General features: G+C 32.1%; 2 protein-coding genes and 1 long non-coding RNA gene across 3 annotated transcripts; 2 read left to right on the top strand and 1 right to left on the bottom strand.

Moving 5' to 3' along the window:
• Nucleotides 1-209: 209 nt before the first annotated feature.
• Nucleotides 210-11,934, bottom strand: LOC143205307 (uncharacterized). Its single transcript, XR_013007791.1, has 5 exons — nt 11,808-11,934; nt 10,178-10,237; nt 3,019-3,198; nt 1,217-2,325; nt 210-1,053 (listed from the first exon to the last, which is right to left on the bottom strand). It is a non-coding gene; the product is annotated as an uncharacterized LOC143205307 (long non-coding RNA).
• On the top strand, nt 5,768-14,221 carry LOC143205286 (integrator complex assembly factor Brat1). Its single transcript, XM_076418508.1, has 12 exons — nt 5,768-6,487; nt 6,758-6,906; nt 8,777-9,164; nt 9,219-9,670; nt 10,830-11,084; nt 11,143-11,480; nt 12,055-12,259; nt 12,635-12,804; nt 12,858-13,080; nt 13,185-13,420; nt 13,475-13,645; nt 13,751-14,221. The coding sequence occupies exons 1-12, from the start codon at nt 6,345-6,347 to the stop codon at nt 13,937-13,939; spliced, it is 2,919 nt and encodes a 972-aa protein (XP_076274623.1). The 5' UTR covers nt 5,768-6,344; the 3' UTR covers nt 13,940-14,221.
• Nucleotides 14,222-14,355: 134 nt separating this feature from the next.
• On the top strand, nt 14,356-20,848 carry sip1 (septin interacting protein 1). The gene is made up of 12 exons (XM_076418509.1): nt 14,356-14,559; nt 14,622-14,864; nt 14,920-15,224; nt 15,282-15,451; nt 15,580-15,775; nt 15,852-16,061; nt 16,125-16,384; nt 19,295-19,491; nt 19,550-19,771; nt 19,830-20,036; nt 20,096-20,235; nt 20,296-20,848. Exons 1-12 carry the CDS (start codon nt 14,454-14,456, stop codon nt 20,545-20,547), a joined length of 2,508 nt encoding a protein of 835 aa, XP_076274624.1. The 5' UTR covers nt 14,356-14,453; the 3' UTR covers nt 20,548-20,848.
• Nucleotides 20,849-21,466: the final 618 nt, after the last annotated feature.

The raw sequence follows: 21,466 nt of genomic DNA, 5'->3' as shown, positions 1-21,466 counted from the left end.
AATTGCTTAAATGGAGAATCTGAGGGATTAGAAATAATTCATGGGAATGAAAATAAAATTATTAATAATATAATGCTTCTAATAAAACAGCCAATATATATCATCAAAATTTATAATGCGATGTTGCCGGTACCAAATTTAAGTTTTCGTTTATTTTCACTCTGTCAACAATATATAAATGTAAATAAAACAATGAAACAAAAAAAACATTATAAAATATATTTTATTTTAACATTATAGTACATTTAATACATATTTATTGAAGGACTTAAATTACTATTCATAATAATGAATTAAATAACTATGTATATTTATTAAAGGACTTAAGTTAATTAAACAGCCACAATATTTTGTCGGTAAGTGTTGTTTTATTATATTTACATTGACATATGAAAGGGATTTGACGTCCTTTTTAAACTGAATTTGGCAATACGTTCGACAGTCTTGATGGTTTGTACATTGGCTGTTTTATTGGAAGGACTATATGTATAATATACCATACAATATACACTAATTTATTTTCAGATATTTTAAATATTGGAACGTATTAATTATAAAATAATAATAGTTTGGGGGAAATGTAATTTCATTTTTTTTTCAACACAAGTTCATTAATATATGTATGAGTATAGTTCCAGTGTCCCGGGAACAAGGCCATAATGCCAGACTTGATTGTTTTGATTTTTTTAATTTTGCTGATTGTCATAGCAGTTCTTTAACATATGACACAAATGTTTAAAGAAAATGAAGGCAGAATTAAGAACTACCACAAGCTTAAGCATTGTCAAAGTAATCTGACAAATTAAAATATATCTTAAATTATTTGAAATTTTCTTTAAAATTCACTAAATCGAGATCCGGATACAATCTATAGTCCATTCAAAACAGCAATGAACTCATCAATATGTGCCTGTCGAAAGTGGTAAATTCGTTTTACAGTCAGACAATGTTTTTCTTCTCATTTTATTATAGTTAAAAAGAGATAGAATGCTATTTGACATGTTCGAACGTGTAACAGAATAAGCCTGCAAAAGTCGTCCATTTGTCAAACGTCTGCAAAATTCTTCAAAATATTATAATTACGGTTTATAAAATTCGTTTTAGTCAGACAATGTTTTCCTTCTCATTTTATTATAGTTAAAAAGAGATAGAATGCTATTTGACATGTTCGAACGTGTAACAGAATAAGCCTGCAAAAGTCGTCCATTTGTCAAACGTCTGCAAAATTCTTCAAAATATTGTAATTACGGTTTATAAACCGGCAGACATTATTTTAACGCTTTGTTTTGATAAATTTCAAATTGCCCCGGTTTTATTGAAAATATTTTTTGCGTATTGCAGCTGAACTGAATATTAGTACGGACACGGTTACTAAAATACCACAAAAAATAGAAGACAATATAACCTTAAATTCACCAAAAAGAAACCGTCTTTATGCGAAACGGGCGTCGAATCAAGATCAGCTTGATGTTAGCTGTATCAGAGATCAAATATACGAAATGTGCAAAAACAGCAAGTAGTTTTTTCAATCGAAACATAATTTAATACAGTTATTTCAGAGAAAATTGTTAGTCTGGAAAGTATCCATAAAAATCTGAAAGATATGCAGCTATTTGAGGGATGTAAGACATGCCTTCATACGCTTTTCGGTAATATAGGATCTAAGTGGTATAATGGAAGGGGTTTAATGGAACTTCCAGACAAAAAATAGAATACAATTTTTAAAAACTTATAACGAAATCAAGGAAGAATTATTATATTATTTTGTATATTTAGATGAGACATTTATTTTTCAGATTTGTAAATTGTATCACTCATGGCAAGATGCTAATAAATATAGTGTAAAGACAACAAAAGTTAATGGAAAAAGGTAAACATTGGAATAAATATCGATTAAGTTTTGTTAGTCACAACATTTATTAATAAATCATTGCAGACATATAGTACTTCATGCTGGAAACAGGAATGGTTTTATTCCTGGTGCAGCATTTGCGTTTTCCTCTAAGTCCAAGCGTGAAAATCAGCTTTTAAAAACTTGAAGTAACCAATCAGTTTTTGTTATGGACAATACACCATATCATAGTACACTGGTGGAGAAGATCCCGACAAATGCATCAACAAAGGCTGCAATTAAGGAATGGCTTAAAGTACATAAAATAAGTTTCGAAGAAACCATATTAAAGAATTAACTATTTGAAATCGTTACACTGTAAAAATAAGCCTGAGAAAAAATACATAGTAGATCAGATTGCTGAATGTTATGGCCACAGAACATTACGTCTTCCTCCCCATCACAGCATACTTAATCCAATGGCATTAGGTGTACTATAATGTTAAAATAAATTGTATTAGATAACATTTAATTTATTTAATTATGTTTTTTAGATTGGAATTTTGTTATATGTCAAAATCAAAATGTACTAAAACACAGAATTGATGCGTCATCAATTCAGATGACGTGGTTCACTGCTGTTTTGAATAGACTATATTGATACTGTCAACATTGAGCATGTGCTTTCAACCTAACCTAATATTATTCATTAACTACATACATAGAGAAATAGAGATTTAACTTCATAGGAAATTTTGGCGAAATGTTTCGCGACGTCCAACATGTAGATGTCGCTATCTTTAACGCGACGGGATCTGATTGGTTCATTTCGTTGTCCCTGGATGCACAGATATTGAGAAATGCATCATCGTTTTCCATTAAAAAAGTACCTGGTGATCTTTAAGAAATAAGCAGAAAACATTAAAAATCCTAAACTGGTTGGGTTAAACATGAAATACATTTATGATCATTGCCATGTCATAGATATTTTTGAGATAAATTTAAACTTTCCTTTAGGTACTTATGAACAATTTAGTGATGGTGAAAATAATACCACGAGCTCAGAATATGTACAAATGGAAGTGGATCAAAATCAAAATGTTATAGAAGGTAAATTGTTAATGTATAGAAGTAGTCAGTCACATTTCTGTTCATAATTGTTACTATTAATTTCTAAACTATCTTACTTTATTTGTAGTGCCTATTTCTGTCGTTCCAGGCCCACTACTAAGGTGTTCGAAGTATCATCAACATTTGAGCAAACTCCAGAATGTAATGGTAAATTTTCTATTCATTCAGCCAGTATCCATCTTTCTGCTCATTCTAACCGTTAATTACTTGACTCTATAACTTCAGTCCAGATGTGCCTATAACAAAGTTTTAAGTTGTACCGTAGTGTACATCTCAGGTTATTTAGTAAAACTTTTGAAAAAAGAAATTAAGTATAACGTACAATTATGAATAAATCAGTAGACCCACAAATTGAGACTGATTCTATAAAGGCAAGAGAATATCTCGTGCCCCAGACTCCAACAAAATTGTTTTATGTACTGACAGTATACAGTAGGTCTTATTTTATTTAGCGATTTTTCCACGTAGATAATATAACAAAATTGTTGTCAAATGTTCAAAAAAAACCCTTCAATTGTACATTCCATAATGATCTTTTGGATAAAATATTAAAAGTACTAACAAGGTGTGCTATCTACTTTTGAGTAAAACAGGTGAAAATAATATTAACAGGGAAAAACTCAAAGTTTGCTTTCAGTATAAGAAAACAAAAAGACAGAACTGTGATAGATCCTATTAAATTGATGGCACTAAACAAATATGAAAAAGAAAAAATATGGAAGAGATACTTTTGATTTGCAATGTATATGTATATAATATTTATATTTTATAGATATATTTATTTTTATATTATATTTATATTTTGTATATTTATTGTGTTATTTATTTTTACAGATTATATTTATATTTAATTGAATTTTATTTAATAAATTTATTTCAGAAAAAAATTGTTTCATTAGTCAATTAAACATGACGTCAAGGCTGTCACGTGCAAAATATTACTAATGAGCCAATCAAATGTCTTCACAGTAAAATATTTTTCTTACAGGTACTTATAATGGAGATTTAAGTTGACCAATCAAATTACTTGAATTGCCGTTATGGCGCCCTCTGGATGTTGGGCAAAGCAAAACTTTGCGCCAGAGTCCCATATTGAGTTGCATCTCTATTACTCTATGACTACATACCTGGAAAAAAAATGATAATACTCGTACAATTACTGATCTAATAAGTCCAATACGAAAACCTGTAAAATAATCTTCTAATAATTTCAAACAAAATAATAAGTATACCTGTTACTTAAACGACATTCTAACCAAACAATTAACTGTTCAAACCACGTATTTATAACTGTTAAGAATACGAGAAACGGAAATAATGCATCTTGCTTAACGTAACATGTATTCCAAAATGAAAATAAATCTGATTCGTTTCCTCAACGTTGAGTAATACGGACTTTAGTATTCATTTAATTAGCATAAATATATTTTTTATCTGGTTTCCTAATTTATTTTATTAGATATAGCGAAATGTCAAGTTATGAAAAGATCTTAAAATGTAACCATTAATTTACATAACTTATAAAAACAATCAAACTGCAACATAACATAACGTTACATATATTAATCCAAAATAGTATTAACAAAAAACAATGTTATGAAAAATAATGAAACGCATTTGAAATTTAATTATGTCTGTCATCTTTTGACAGATCTTAACTTAATCTCTATATTAGTCTCAGCCAGGTCCATATTACAATTAAAGAAACAAGATATACTATGCGGTTAAGGACATACGCATTTTGATACAACGAATAACATTTTAATTTAGTTTGGTTATGCATGTGTGTAGAAAAACTAACGTTTTGTTATATTTTTCTCAATTTAATCAGTTTTCATTATCACAAATAATCCTACAGTAATAAACTCAATTACATAACCGTAATATTAAAAATGACAAACATAATCAAATTTATTTTATCGAAATGTCATTACATAATACCAACCGATCATATACCACTTCCAGTTTTTTTAGCTATTATCTGTCTCAAACCTCTTCTTTCAAATAAAATACAATCCTGATCCAATTAGATTATATTATTGTGTGAAATAAGATCAAATTCTTAAAGATTCTAAGGGGGGAATATATTAAAATTATTCAAAAATGATTAAATTGTCCAAAGCATAGAGCAATTAGTTTAATTTGACAGTTCTACATAACAAGAACGATAGATGACGTCAAATATACTGCTCTAGGTAAAAAGAGACAGAATGCAGTCTGATGCGTTGGAATTAACCGAATCAGTCAACAAAATAAATTCGATTTGTGTCGATACTGGTCGGCACTGTTGTCAGAGGTTCCAAACCCGCAAACGTTGTAAACCAAAATTCTAAGTTGACGCATTAATCAACATTGCGACGTGCTGAAGTCATACATTTTGATTACTTTAACTGGCAATTATTGACAACTGACAGTTGAGAAAAAGAATGTACTTCTACTATAGAGATGACGTTAAAGTCGTGTTTTTTTAATAAGGCATATAAGTAAATTTGAAGGAAAAAAATAATAAAACTAAAAAAAATATTGAAAAAAGTTCTTGAAATCTAACCGTTTATTATATTATTTTAACTTTTTACTCATCAAAATTCACTGTCAATCTAACTCAAGATTAACAATAGGAAGCATCATTCGTACCATTATCTGTAATTTAGGTAAATGTTCTATATTATTTATGTTAAAATAAATAACAGAATGAATAGACAAGTTATCAGATCATATTAAAACAAAAAATGTAATAAATCGATTCTAAAACGTCAAACATACAATTTCAGAACATTTAAATACAATCATTGACAACTGACAGTTGAGAAAAAAGAAAATATCTCTACTGTTTTGTTTGTTTTAATAAGGTGTTTTGATAAGTAGTGGCTATTTCTTATGTACTAAAACTGTTGAATCTCAACAGAAATATTAGGTTAATTTGTGAATTCAAGATAATTTAATCTATTAATATTATATTCTTGAAATGTACCTTTAATTTTAGAATTAGACTCTTGTGCTTTAGAAATTTCGAAGGATAAATACTGAAATAAATTCTTGCAATCTAACCGTTAATGAATTTTTGTTAAAAGGCACATTTTTGAGTACCACTATTTGAGACGGATGCCTCTTTGAGCAGAGTTTTGTTTAAAAATAAAGAGTTAAATTAATACGTTTAACTAAGGTCCATCTTCAAATGTTAAAAACAGACGTTTACAGACCGTCAGTATCATGTAAAAAAGATAACAGAAATGGTAAAAGATCATGAATCGCAATGAAATACACGAAAAGTTCCAAAAAACCGCAATATTTTTTTATATATTCTTATCACTGATTAAAAAAATAGCGTGATTAGCGCGAATTCGAAGTAACCGCATTTATCTGATAAAATGTATCAGTACAGATGACATATTTCGCGTGCCTAATCGTAATCAGTCAGTCGCCAAACAGTACCCGCCTGGTTTACATCGGTTTCGTTTTAGTGAAAGTACTAGTGGTACGTGTTCGCAAAATGAGAAGGAGACAGTTGTCCGGCAACAGTCAAAGGTAAGACGGCGTTGAGCCAAACGTTTTAAAAGCACCGACAACGGTAAATCGGAACCACCTTGTACGACGCCACCCAAGGACGTCAGCTTTTATCGCAAAACGTCTCGTCTTCTATCACGGGCTATCATCATCATCATCATCACCACCATCGTCGGTAGTTGTTGATTCGACGATCGGGTTATAAACAACTACGTGTTGTTCGCCCGTTCTTCCGCGGTGCTCTTATGGTACTACGGTACGACGTTAAGTGAGTGTGTTCGTTTTTTTCAGGCGGTCTGGAAGGCGGACAGTGAAGAAACCGAAAATGGACCCCGGCGGCCAGGAAAAATCAGACGCACAGACAGAGTGGAACAATTTTTTCAATGAAACATTCCCTATTGATGTCAACTTGGACGCCTCAACCGTATTCAGCTTTTCCGGTAATCAAACTATTTTTATATACACAGGAAAAACTCGAAACACATTAAATAACACTTTTTTACACTCAATTTAACATATGGCGTTTCAGATTCAAAACACTTAATCCATAAAATATGACAATTGTATATATATTTTCATCATGTATAGTTCTTTAAACCAACAACAGTTCGAACACCCAGTGACCTAAACAAATCTCGAAAAATCACGACTGAAAACCTCATATGCTACAAAATAACATAATATTAGAGATATATACTTGTAAATACAATTACAATAACATTTCGTTGACTACAAAAAACAAACTGTATTCGTATAATAGTTATATTATAATTTTGACATTATGTGGCCTACTTTGTGTTTATCTCGCGACAATTATAAATACCACAAGATACAATGTCATTACAAGAAATTAACTTACCTAATTTGGACATTAATTGTTATTAGATATATTGAACGTTACTACGATATCATAGTTTTAAACAAATCAAACTATTTTTATGATTATTTTGACACTGACAACCGTCGAATTCAATTGTTTCTGTATAAGAAGAATCGATGAATATATTTAATATATTCATTAATTAATTAGTCATATGACTTACATGTTCTATGTAATTTATACTTATTACCATAATTATAACATGTAGTATCATAAAAGTATCTAATTTTGAAAAAAAACTTATGACATTGACAACTGTCATATTATATTGTTTTAGTATAAGAAGAATCGAAAAATATATTTAATAGATTCATAAATTAGTTAGTCATCTGACTTAAATTTTCTATCTAATTTATACTTATTACCATAATCACATCACATAGTATCAGAAAATTATTTAGTTTTAAATCAAAAATCTTATGACAGTGACAACTGTCATATTATGTAATTTATAATATCACCCATAGATGGCGCAATATTTATTAAGTACTAAGTTTGACTTAGTAATATATATTTGAATCTATTAGCATTGTTGATACAAACAATTGCTAATATATTGATATTTACTTGACGTATAACTTTAAATTAACACATTTATTTCACATGCACCTACTAAAGTAAATGATAGTACACAAAACATAGCTTGTTTAATGTTTAAATAATATTTTATGATTTCTTCACTGTGTCGAACAATTATTTTTGGATTTTGAAAAAAGTGTCTATTGTTGACATTTCCACTAACTACATAATCTAACTATAATTTATCCAAAGTGACAGTGAACTCAAGTCATCTCAATTTAAAACGTCGCAATGTTGCCGCGTTTAACGTTGACTTTTAGTTTATTTTAGCTTTTATATATTACAACTTTCTAATGCATATAAAATAATAAAATAAAAATGTTAAAAAATATAATTTACATTAACATCATAGTTCAATATTTTCTGGTACTTTTCTTTTTCTTTTATTATATTATTATGTATTAACAATTTTTCTGTATTTTATACAGCTGAAGAAAGGAACTTACCTAATAACCTATTTAATTTGGACATTAATTGATATTGGATATATTGATCATTCATATTATATGCTAATTTGACAGAATTGAAACTGTTTTAATGATTTTTTTGACATTGACAACCATAAAGTTTAATTGTTTGTATACAAGAAGAATAGAAGAATATATATAATTCATACATTAGTCATATGACTTAATTTTTTTAACTAATTTATAATTAGTTCCATAATTACATCAGGTAGTATCGTAAAATTAACTAATTATAATTAAAAAACTTATGACAGTGACAGCTGTCATATTAGACAACTAATAATATAATCCATAGATGACGCCACATTTTTTAAGTACTAAATTTGCTTTCATAATGTGTAGGTTATGGTACAGCGTTTTTATTTTTTTTTTCTTATATTTTAGAAAACGGTGTTGATATAGAAATCACTCAAACTCAAGTGGATAACTGTCTACAACGACTCTATTTAGCTAAAGACCTGTTCGACAAATTAAACACGCCTCCAGTTCATTATAAACAACAGGCTTGTTTGTTGGGCACGGCGTGCTACATATCGAGGTATGAGCAAACTTTCAACAAGCTCTGCGCCAAGGATCTGCTAGGGATGATCATCGATATGTCGGATGTCAAAAACGCGAAAACCGATCACGAGCTGAAGTCCAGGTACGTGGACCTGTTGCGATCGTGTCTTGAACACGACTCCGGATTGAAATGGCTAATCGAAACGAATAACTGGTTGCATATACACGAGTTGGTTATCGAATGTCAAGGCGGTGGGGAAGAACAAAGAATGTAAGTTGATCCGCGGATGGTAATAGGAAAAAATCGAATTAGAAACACTTCTAGGTATAATTTGTTGTCGAAGATCTTGCAAAAGGCATCGAAGATGTCGTTGAAAATGTGCATCCAGATGATAAAACAAATGACGCAGACGTTGATCAGTGTCGCCCTGAGAATTCTACCGAGAACCAAACAGGCTCCCATAACTCATCTGTCACCGGCCGAATGCGCAAGTCTGAATCCCTACGTGATCTGCGTGGTGGAAATCCTCGAGAGACTGTTATCCAGTCCCAACGTGGACATCCTGAGCTATTTCCTCAAACTGCAGATTCGCGAGGCCTGCGAGACCTTATCCACGCTCTCCAGCGATAACGAGTTCTGCCTCAGGCTAGACCGTATCATGATAATCCTGTCCTTCTACGAGATGACCGATCTTTTCGACGGCATCAAGGTAGTCAATCACGATCCCATAGCCTTGAGCGGATTTTTACGAATCGTTGAGAGAGAAATCAAGAAAGGTAAATAATTTGTCGTGATTTTTTAACAATTTTTGACATATGGTGAATAGTTTGTCTATTTTTTCTATCGTTCCAATCTAGTAGCATTGTTATATACCAAACAATTGCTCATATATTGATGTTTAGTTGATGTATAACTGTAAATTAACACATTTATTTCATATACATCTAGGTAAATAGATGATAGTACACAAAACGTGGCTTGTTTAATGTTTAAATAATAATTCATAATTCTTTTCCTTGCCATATATATTAAAAACTTCAGCTAAAATTCTAATAAATTAGACCCTCTAACAATAGAACCGAAAGAATTCGAAGAATTATCGTAACTTACATTTTACAGTCCCAACCATTCATAATAAATTTGCGTCGCAACAGGGTCTATTGTCGATAATTCTATTGCTAACTACATAACCTAACTATTTACTTTTATTATTATTTTTATATTTCTGTGTTTTTTTTTGTAGTGCTGATACAAATATATTAACTTCTAAACATTTTACTCACCAAAATTCACGGTTAATCCAACTCAAGGTTGACAACAGAAAGCATCAGACGTTACACTATCTGTAATTTAGATAAAGGTTTTATATTATTTATATTAACGTATATAACAGAATAAATGGACATGTTATCAGATCATATTAAAGGACAAAATGCAATAAATATATTCTAAAACATCAAAAAATACCATTTCAGTACTTTTACATACAGTTATTGACAACTGACAGTTGGGAAAAAAGGAAGTATTTCTGTTGTATAGATGGCGTTAAATTCGTATTCGTTTTTATAAGGCTAATAAGTAACGTTGTATGATAAATATTGAAATAAATTCTTGAAATCTAGCCATTTATTATATTACTGTGTATTAAATTTTTTAAAATATTTTGTACAACTGATACAAGTGGTTGACAAACTTATTAGAAAAATACTTCCTAAATATCATAACTTGTAAACAATTTACTCATCAAAATTCACGGTTAAATCAACTCAAGGTTGACAATAGGAAGCATCAGACGTAACATTATCTGTAATTTAGATAAAGGTTCTATATTATTTATATTAAAGTGTATAACGGAATAAATAGACAAGTTATCATATCATATTAAAAGACAAAATGCAAAAATCGATTCTAAAACGTCAGAAAATACAATTTCAGAACATTTGAACACAATAATCAAGCTCTATTATTACGCGCAAAAGTATTGGAAGAACGTATGCAGGAAGATGCCCAAATATTTCGTAAAAGAAAAGTCCATCGATATCGAGGACGAGCTAATGTCTTTCCAAGTGGAACCTCTGGTGGTAATTGCTGAAAAATTGTTCGGAGTGCCCATGACTGCCGAGGAAGAACTTCGAAATTGTTTCTTAGCCGACTTGCTCAACCTCTACAGCGTCAACTGTCTCCAATTAGGTCCGTCATGATGACAACTGAGCTTTAAACGTCAAACCTCATTCCTTTCTTATTTTAGGTTACGAAATTAGAAAACATCTGGCAACGCAGCCCCTGCAAATCGAAATAACGACGCTAGAATGTCTGATCAAATCCAAACAATTATACTCCAGAAAAAATCTGGCCGTTGTCTTCCAAGTGCTGATGTACGCTCTGAGAGATTTCACGAAGTACATCAAACAACACCCGACCCAAGGCCAATGCGACCAATACCAACAGTTTGCCGATACCCTGCTCCAAGCCATCCTGGTATATTTGGAAAATTTCGATCTATCCTGGAGAGAAAGCATCGGAAGTATCGAATTAACGTACTTGGTCTATGAGTTTCTGTATTACTCATCAAACTGGCCACCACCGGTAATATTATTCACTATTAAATAATCAACAATATTTCATACACTCGAAAACAATATTTATAATCACTCGTGTTTCAATGTAATATCAATAATTCTAAGTATTTTACAGTATTAATAACTTTCAGTGAAATAAGAACGTTGTTTATATCAAAATATAATTCTAAAAATATAAATAAATACTTCAGGGAACACCTGACATTAATTGTTGTTTAATCTAGTTTCAAAATAGAATTTATATAATAGTTTTACGTACCCTTAATTTAAATAATATCGAGAAATGATTTCAATGTAAACGAGAAACGGTCTAATAAATATTTAAAAGGCTTACCAATTAATTAACCGCATGTTTTTTCTCTAATTTATTCATATTTTTCATCAATCCACATTTTGTGTTCGATATTTTGCATAGCATAGAATTACCATTTTACATTACTAATGAAAATATTTATTTTTTTATACATATTAAGTCAACTATGACAAACAACTAATTATATTTTATGACATTTATGATATGTCACAATTGACAGAAAATATATAGGCAACAAATTAACTAATGTCATCCATTCATTTTTCAGGTTATCAAAAATGCTTTGGAGATTTTAAACACGACAATTTCGAAGCACATGTCCCCTAATATGGCGCTTCTTGTGGATAATACTCAACATTCATCTCTTAACGAACTGGGCTGTTTACTATTTACTAAGTGCTTTAGCGTCAGTTCGGATGTAAGAGGTGCTGCTTTGACAGTTGTTTGTACGATATGTCACAAAGCAAATAGAGGTGGGTATTTTTGTTTTGTACTTTTTAGACATAAAAGGTACAACAAAAGTGATGACAAGTACTTAAAAAAACATTTACCGAGAATGCAAAATTAGTTTTTCATGTACTTGAGTTTTATCTATGTCATTATCAGATCACAAACAATACTAACGTAATATTTGTTTAATTCATTTCGATAATACATTTATATATATTTCCACCTTCCTATTTTATGCATTACCAGGGTTATCAAAATAATAAATCATTAATTTGATATGGTGGCGACATCTATTGGTTATTCTTAGGTTTTCAATAAGTATGTAGTACTTTTTGCCATACATATTTAAAAAGTTGATCTGTATTAGAACAACATATTATGTTATATTAAAATTTCAGGTTTCACATCATTTAAAACCATATTGGAAGAAGCTCTATTACCTGATTTAATATTGACGATGTCTTTGAGGGATGTAGATAAGTCTGTACGAGCCACTGCGATTAAATGTCTCCAAGAAATCATTGAAATGAAAGATACGGGACAGCGGCTACTTAAAAATGGATTTGTCGTAAGTTTTGGTGTACTTTTTCTTATTTATTAAAAAGTAAACATTTGATTTAGGATAAAATTTTGGGTATATTTCCTAATGAACAAGATCCATTTGTTCTGAAACAAGCCGTCATATTGACACAGAAAATGTACAAAAACAATGACATATTACCGGCAGAGATCGCTAAAATATACACGTATCTGTCAGACTTAGCTTTAAAAGAAAATCAAGAAGTACAAGATTACGCTGTTGAGTTCTGGGAACAAGTACTGAGAAAGCAACTAGAAAAACAAGGCACGTATTTTTAATAATTATCTCATATTAATTTTGAGGTTATAGTATCTGTCACTCTTGACAGAGTAAATAATATTGATTTCTAACCTTATATTATATTAAAGGAATGATCGACGACGAATTTCCGCCTGTCATTTTTTCTAAAGAACAAAAGAAGATCGTCAAACTGGACGATAAAGAAATCAGAAAAAGATTATTTAAAGCGCTGGATTGTATGAGTAACGCTGGTTGTTTTAACGTTTTTCAGACTATATTGGAGAATGAGGAAGCTCCTAAAAAAGTATACCGAATAGTTGTTAAAATTGTTACCAAATTGTTAAATTTGCTACAGCAATATGAGGTATTACAATTTTTCATTTTAATTTGAGCTATTTGATAAGGAAATAATTTTCAGGTTACCCCAGAATTTATTCTTTTTAATCAAACCTATCCAAACCTCTGGTCAATTCAAAGTATGATACCATCTCCTTTAAACCCAATGGAAGGTGATGAGGGTATGCAGGAACTTATTGAAGATAGCGTCATGGAGATGATAAATGAAAGTGAATATTTTAACAATAACAAAGTACGTAATAAATCGTTTTATCACTAAACATGTCCGACATTTTTTGGGTTTGCTAGAAAATGGCGAAGGAGCTAACGAAAAAGTTCATATTCAATTTTTTTACAGATATCATCGCCTTCTAGTGAATCCGCCAGTGACTCAGGAGAATGCCAAAGTAATAACCCAAGTGAGCAACCCAGGGTCAGTACAGTAGACTTCATGGATTTTCTCTTCAGAAAGTTACCATTTTTACGACAAGAATTCGTCGATATATGTAACAGTGCCAAAACGAAAAACAATTTTTTCAACACGTAATCTATTCTCAGTCAAATAGATTGGTTAATTATATATTGAAAACTGTTAAATATGTGTATGATTAAACACATTATTATGAGAGTGTGATATATGTTTATGAGAAATGTACAGTTACCTTTTTAGTAACTTCTTTCTACGTACGTACGTTTTACGGAATAAGTTTTAACAAACTGTATTGACAAAACTAACCAAGACGGACTAAATAAACCCACAAAGATGCCTTTTATTCTGATACAATGTAATTAAGTAAATATTTCAAAAATAAATTATTTTTTTACTATATACAGTTTTTTGTCCCCGTAATTATATCAATCATATAAATATAGGATTTTTAATATAAAAATATACTATGATATAAAAGAAGTGTTATGCAATAACTGGCCTGTATTTTTAAAAGAAGAACGTCATACTTCAAATGTGTCAGTTATCAAGTCAAAATCGATTGTTTGTAGTGTTTGAAGAAAGTTTTTATATATATTATTTTGCCCGCCATATAACAATTTAATATAAAAACATGGAGGATGAAATGGAAAAATTTGAAATTACAGATTATGATTTGGAGAATGAGTTCAATATCAATAGAAGTCGCAAAGGATTTTCGAAGCATCAACAAATATACGGTACGGTAATTTTTAAATTTGTATCTTTCTCTGTTATGTACCCACATATTTAAATTTGTCAGGTATTTGGGCGGATGATAGTGAAGATGAAACAGATGAAAGAAAGCCCGGCAGAGGCGTTAAAAAACCAAAAAATTACACAGCACCAATTGGTTTTGTCGCTGGCGGTGTACAACAGGCGGGCAAAAAAAATAAAAAAGAGGAAGTAAAAAGCGAATTAGAAGATTCAGGTGATGATGAACAACCGACAACTTCTTTCAAGACAAGAGACAGTTCTGAATCAGAAGACGAAACTCCTAGGATGGGTAATATCATAAGATTTGTTTTAATATGAATGCATTGATTTATTAACTTTTTAAGGTTTTGGAATGAACTCCAAAAAATCCTCACAATCAACGGTGACTGAAATTACTGCAGATATAGCAGGTTTCAGGACAGCTAAGAAAGTAAATCATTCATTAATAAATCAAGGTATGGGCAACTGGGAAAAGCATACCAAAGGAATAGGAGCCAAATTATTGTTACAAATGGGTTATCAACCTGGCAAGGGATTGGGCAAAGAACTACAAGGTATTTCGGCACCAGTAGAGGCTTATCTTCGCAAGGGGAGGGGAGCTATTGGAGCTTATGGACCTGAAAAGCCTGCTTCAATACCAACACCACAGGTAATATGTTCTTTCTTATTTCCTTGTGTTGTGTTATATTTGTTATCCATATTTTAGGAGAGACTTGGCAGAATCAAGCAAGAAGAGGATTCTGAATTGAAAGGACCATCCAAATGGAAAAGGAGTGATATAGCAGCGAAAAAGTCCCGATATTATTATAGAAGCGTTGATGATGTAATTGAGAAAGGTAAAAGACCAGGAGGTTATAGAAATTCAGGAATTTCAAGGTAGAGTGGCTTTTTCCAAATATCCAGTTGGGCATTAATTTGAATAGTCCGTGATGTGGTTCTTAGAGAAAATTTCATTGTTAAAGTTTCCAGCATTCAATTATGTAATACGGGTTTCTTATTTTCAGTGAGCTGGCCAAGGTCAAAGTTATTGATATGACTGGACCACAACAAAGGGTTTTGAGCGGATATCACGCCCTCAGTGGATTAAAAGCACCACCTGGTGTAGAACATTTTGAGGATGTGGTTCACAAGAAGTGTCAGAATTTTGCGCTGCCCGAAATCCAACACAATTTGGATATATTAGTGGATATGTGTGAACAGGTTTGTTATTATAGCCATGATCTATAAAGGTAATTTCAGATGATATGGTTCATACTTATTGAAACATATATTTTAGGACATAATAAATATTGACAGAACCAGTAGACATAATGAAGACAAGTTAACTGCTCTCAAACAAGAAAAAATTAGTGTTAAGAATGAATTAGTTAAGGAAGATAAAATAGTGGATAGTTTAAAAAATGTTTTAAATGTTGTGGATAAGTTAATGGATCCTTCACAGGATTATTCTTTAGGGCAAATTATGGAAATATTTAAGGGATTACTGGTAACGTTGATGCTACTAAATGTTGATATGTACGATTTGCCTTAATCATTATCTGTTTAACAGAAAAACCATTACGAGGAATATTGCAGATACGAATTATCTGAATTGGCCCCGGGCTTAGTAGGACCGTTGTTAACATCAGCTTTAGCCAACTGGAACCCCCTGCAACAACCGAAACAATACATTGAATTTTATAGGGAATGGATGGAGATACTGGAGGAACCAAGACACCGTGGGACTTTAGAAGGTAATAAAGTTGGGATACAGCCATACGATAGTCTCATATGGCACACTTGGGTGCCAGTTGTAAGAACTTGTGTTAGGTAAGTTATTTGATACATATGTAGTTTGTCACACTTTTGGAGATTTTTTATTTTCACATTGACCTCGCGACGTTGATTAAAACTTAATGATTAATGAAGAATATTTTTGTTTTTATTACTTGCAGCTGTAAATAAATAATACTTAATATTTATATAGTTTAAAATAGACTTTCTATTATGTATAAGTCCTATAAGCTTTAAACTGATATTGTATCAGAAATTATTATAGAAAACAATATAATGGGAATTCAAATAGTTCTGATAATATTTCAGAGCGCTCTCAGATTTATATACACTTAATATTAGATGTGTGAAAAAGAAATTTGCATTTATATATTAATTTGTAAATATTACCATTTTCGTCACACGGTGACTGGAGACACATTTTACCATCACGTTCTGGAGTTTGTGGGCCTGGAACGATGGAAATAGGCATTACAAAAATAGTCAGGCAGTTTAGAAATTAAAGCTAACAATTATGAACAGAAATTTGGCTGACTCCTTCAATTTACCTTCTATTTCATTTTGATTTTAATCCACTTCCATTTGTACATATTCTGTACTCGTGGTATTATTTTCACCATCACTAAATTGTTCATAAGTACTTAAAGGAAAGTTTAAATGTATCACAAAACTGTATGACATGGTAACGATCATAAATCTATTTCATGTTTAACCCAACCAGTTTAGGATTTTTAATGTTTTCTGCTCATTTCTTAAAGATCGCCGGGTACTTTTTTAACGGAAAACTTTTCAATTACCTACTTGTATCACTACATAGTATAAAACAAAGTCGCCTTTTCTGTCCCTATATCCCTATGTGCGTTTAAATCTTTAAAACTACGCAACGGATTTTGATGCGGTTTTTTTCAATAGATAGAATGATTCAAGAGGAAGGTTTATATGTATAATACATGCATAATATACTAAGGCAACATTGCTAATTTTAGAGGTTTCTAACGTGATGTCGTAAATTAACCTATTTTTTTAGGCTTATTTAGCAATTAGCAAAAACGCTGCCTAACCCTACGAGTTAGATCAAATTAATGTACTACAGTGTTGTACACCATAAAAAGGTCTACAAAAAAGTCCGCGATGGTATATATTTATCTTTTAGGGATAACCCTCATTAACCATTTTTATTGTTTACTTTTTACGTGAGAAAATGGCTTATTTACGAAGCTATTTTAAGCAATACGGCATTAATCCTTATCGAATTAAGTACCTTAAATACAGTGTGCAATTAATATAGATCAATATGGTTCCTTACAGCATGTAAATTAAACAAATATTTTCGGAGATATTACAAATTTAAAATTTGCGTTTAAAAATGTGTAATGTAATAAAAATTGTATGAATTTAGATATTCCAAAGATAGCAGGAAATCTTCATAGTAAGTATAGGGGAAGAGGAATTGTTTTACTCCAAATTTAATGCGTGCAGGCCAAGGGCAGTAATGAATGAACCAAAAATACTGGATCGATTTTAATCATGTTTTCATTGAGTGACATAGGCATATATATTTTATGCCCGTGCAAAGTCGGAGCGGGCCGCTATGTTTTTATATACAACGTTCATATTTTTTCTGTAGTGTATTTAATTTAGTATCAGCATTGCACTCGTGCGAAGCCGGGGCGGGTCGGTAGTATACTAATAAAATAATATAATAATTTAATGTATAAATGTTATAAAAAGCTAACCACACTGTTCTCTATATAGGGCACATTGAAAATTGTGTATAAAAATGTGTTTTACTATGGTAGGCCGGGGACTTTTCAATTGACCTGTTAGCAACATTATTTCATGTTTTAAGGCGAAATCTTGAATCACTTCGTATAAACATTTGATTTCGAGGTCATCGTGCAGCTCTTCATTGGTTACGTAACAATAAGCATTGGTAATTACTCGTAGAACTTTGTTTTGGGTGCGCTGGATTTCTAATTGGTTTGGTATCTTAGTGCATCCCCATAGGTCCAAATTGGCTTTATGATTGACTGATAAACCAATTTCTTTGGTTTTAGGTCAAGTAGAGAGTATCTTCCGACCAACTATTACTGTTGCTTGACTTTGTTAGTTACTCTATTTTAACCTACGACCGAGATATATTCCGAAGTATTTAGTTGATTCTGGTTGAGGAATCGGACATCCATCAGGTGTTATAATTAGGTTTTTGTCGTTTCTCCGATACAAAATTAGCATGGACAGATTTGGAGCTATTAAGCTGTATTTTCCAGTCTCTAGTCCATTTGCAGATCTTGTTAATCGCTACTTGTACTTTCTCTATAACCTTATACAGGCCATGAATTTTTGCTATGATAACTGTGTTGTCGACAAATGTTCCAAGTACTGTTCCTTTTGTTGTTAGGATATAAACAGTATAGAGCAGATATAGGAACCTGTGGAACCGAAATAGGATTAAGTGTTGAGAATACCCCTTCATGTGAGACTCCAAATTTCTTTCGAAAAGATATGATTCCAGCATTAGACAGTAATTCAACAATACGTGGTAACAATTTGCTCGTTTTGTATATTAAACTGAACAGAATGAACGACATATTGTTGCAAAAAAGGCATCCTTTTGCATCAAAATGCCCGGCCACACGTTGCAAGAGTTATGAAACTGGCCCTCAGAATATCAATTATTTAGACCGATGCAGAATGGCTTGCGTATTACCCGATTTTCAATACCGAAGAAATATGAAAATTCGATCAATCGTTAAAAAAAAATAAACATGGATTACTTTTTCACATATCTAATGTTACACATACATTTTATTGGCAGTTGAAATAACTCCTAATAACATAATAACAATAATCCGGATACTCAGGAGTTATATGTAGTATAATTAAGTTACAAGTGAAACCATCCAGATTATATCAGAAATTAATTCAGCGTTTGCGCGTTTACAGTTCATGGAATCCCCGAGATTGTGACCCACTGATCAGTCTGATAGAAGCCTGGAAACCGGTACTGCCCACGTGGATATTAAACAATGTAATCGATCAGATGATCATGCCTCGAATATTGAAGGAAGTGAATAACTGGAATCCATTAACCGACACGCTTCCCATCCATCTGTGGATACACCCGTGGATACCTTTATTGGGTAAATATCAATGTTCGGGCGTACTGTCTGATTTTAACGTGGGTCTGGTTCGGTTTAGATGAAAAACTCCAGGAGAAAGTGTATCCTGTTATCCAGGACAAGCTGGGAGCGGCTCTACAAGGATGGCATCCGTCAGACAAGTCGGTTAAACTCATGTTACAGCCGTGGCAGGGAGCGCTGTCCCAGGGCGTTTTCTTGGCCTTTTTACTTAAGCACATTGTACCTAAATTGCAGCTTTGTATGCAAAATATGGTCATCAATCCTCACCAACAACTATTAGGTAACTGTCCGCTCTCGATCATTTAACTTGCGTCCTATCATAGAACAATTCTGTTTAGATCCGTGGTATTGGGTGATGGACTGGAGCGATATGATCTCCGTGCCCAACATGACGTTAATTCTGGAGAAGTTCTTCTTTCCAAGGTGGTTGCAGACTTTGGCGCTGTGGCTTAACCATAACCCGAACTATACCCAAGTGACGGAATGGTATTCGGGATGGAAGAGGATGGTGGCAGACGAACTATTCGCCCAGCCGTCAATTAAAGGTTTGTCGTTAACGGTATCGCGTAATTCCTCACATGAACACCATATTTTTTATATATAGACAGTTTTCACAAAGCCCTGGAAATGATGAGCCGAGCGGTCGGTATCATTCAGCAACCTGGCGCCCAGGAATCGATCTCTTACCTGTCTAACGCGGAGATCAATGTTCCGATGACTGCACCTCCGGCACCGAAAATTGGCGTAAGTCTTTGCGTGGCTTTAACGATATCCCACTCTCAATAAAAATCTTCATCGTTTTAGAGCATAGCCGAGGCCGTCAAGATCGCATCCAAAACGCCACAGGGCTTCAAGGATTTAGTCACCAAACGGTGCGAAGAGAGAGGAATCTTGTTCGTGCCCATACCAAACAAGTACTACGAGGCGAAACAAGTGTACCGAATCGGAGTCGGCGGCGTCCAATGCTACATCGATCGCAACGTGATCTTCTACACTCAGAACAATTCCACGTGGCTACCGACGTCCCTCAACAGACTCCTGGATATCTCCTCTTGAAACCCGTGACGGCTGTCGATGTAGTTGGCTGGCTCGTTAAGTTATTGTTAAATGATGGAAGGTTTGTTTATCTGTTATTACTATGGTACCGATGGTTAGTTAAGTTTAAAACAAGCCTCACGAAACAAACACTCCTTTCACCGTGAGCAAATGTGATGAATCCATCAGAGTGTTGGTGAAGAGTCTTCGTAGGCGAGGACTAAAAACAATTTATTCATTTTTTTATTTCAACAGCAAAACTAATCTTAAAATCATTTTTATATTTTACGGTTGTACAAATAAAAGTTGTTTTTCAATTAAATGGTTGTATTATTTGATATTATCAGAGGTGTCTATAAATATAGTGCTACCATCAATCCAGCCGGCCGGCGAGAAAAATATTGATATATCGGAGAAAAAAAATATAGATTACCAAAATACCCTAAACATTTAAAATCAAGTACCAATTTTATAATGTTTAGGAAATATCTTTAATTTTTTTAGAAAAATATCGATATATCGGTCAAAAAAAGATGGGACAGAAATATCGATATTTTGTCGATGTCTTCTTGTTATTTAAACCCTTAGACTTGCTATTGAACAGCTGTGCCCTAGGCCCAGATAATTCTAGTTCTACTTAAAATAATTTTCAAGTAAATATTACTCATATTACTTACATATGTACACACGTCAACTTATTAAGATCCAGAAGGCTGTAAACATGGGCAGACCAGGCTTTGATGATTCTACTTGTTAACTCATATTGGTCTTTTATTGAACGGCTTGTTTCAAAGATACTTCTCCAATACTGTGTGTAGAATTTGAACTATAAGTTTTAATATATACAGGAAAGAAAACACAATTTTTCTTCGGTTAAAACAATGGTACAAACGACACTGTTTATTCCATTTTAGTCAACAAAGTTGAATATTCTTCGAAT

This window comes from Rhynchophorus ferrugineus, unplaced genomic scaffold (genome assembly GCF_030347505.1).
Source record: "Rhynchophorus ferrugineus isolate W39M unplaced genomic scaffold, kcgeb_rfMv2 rfM11, whole genome shotgun sequence".
In the NCBI taxonomy this organism is placed as follows: Eukaryota; Metazoa; Arthropoda; class Insecta; order Coleoptera; family Curculionidae; genus Rhynchophorus; species Rhynchophorus ferrugineus.
Note: the sequence above shows the minus strand (reverse complement) of the source record. Positions and strands in the feature narration are given on the sequence as shown.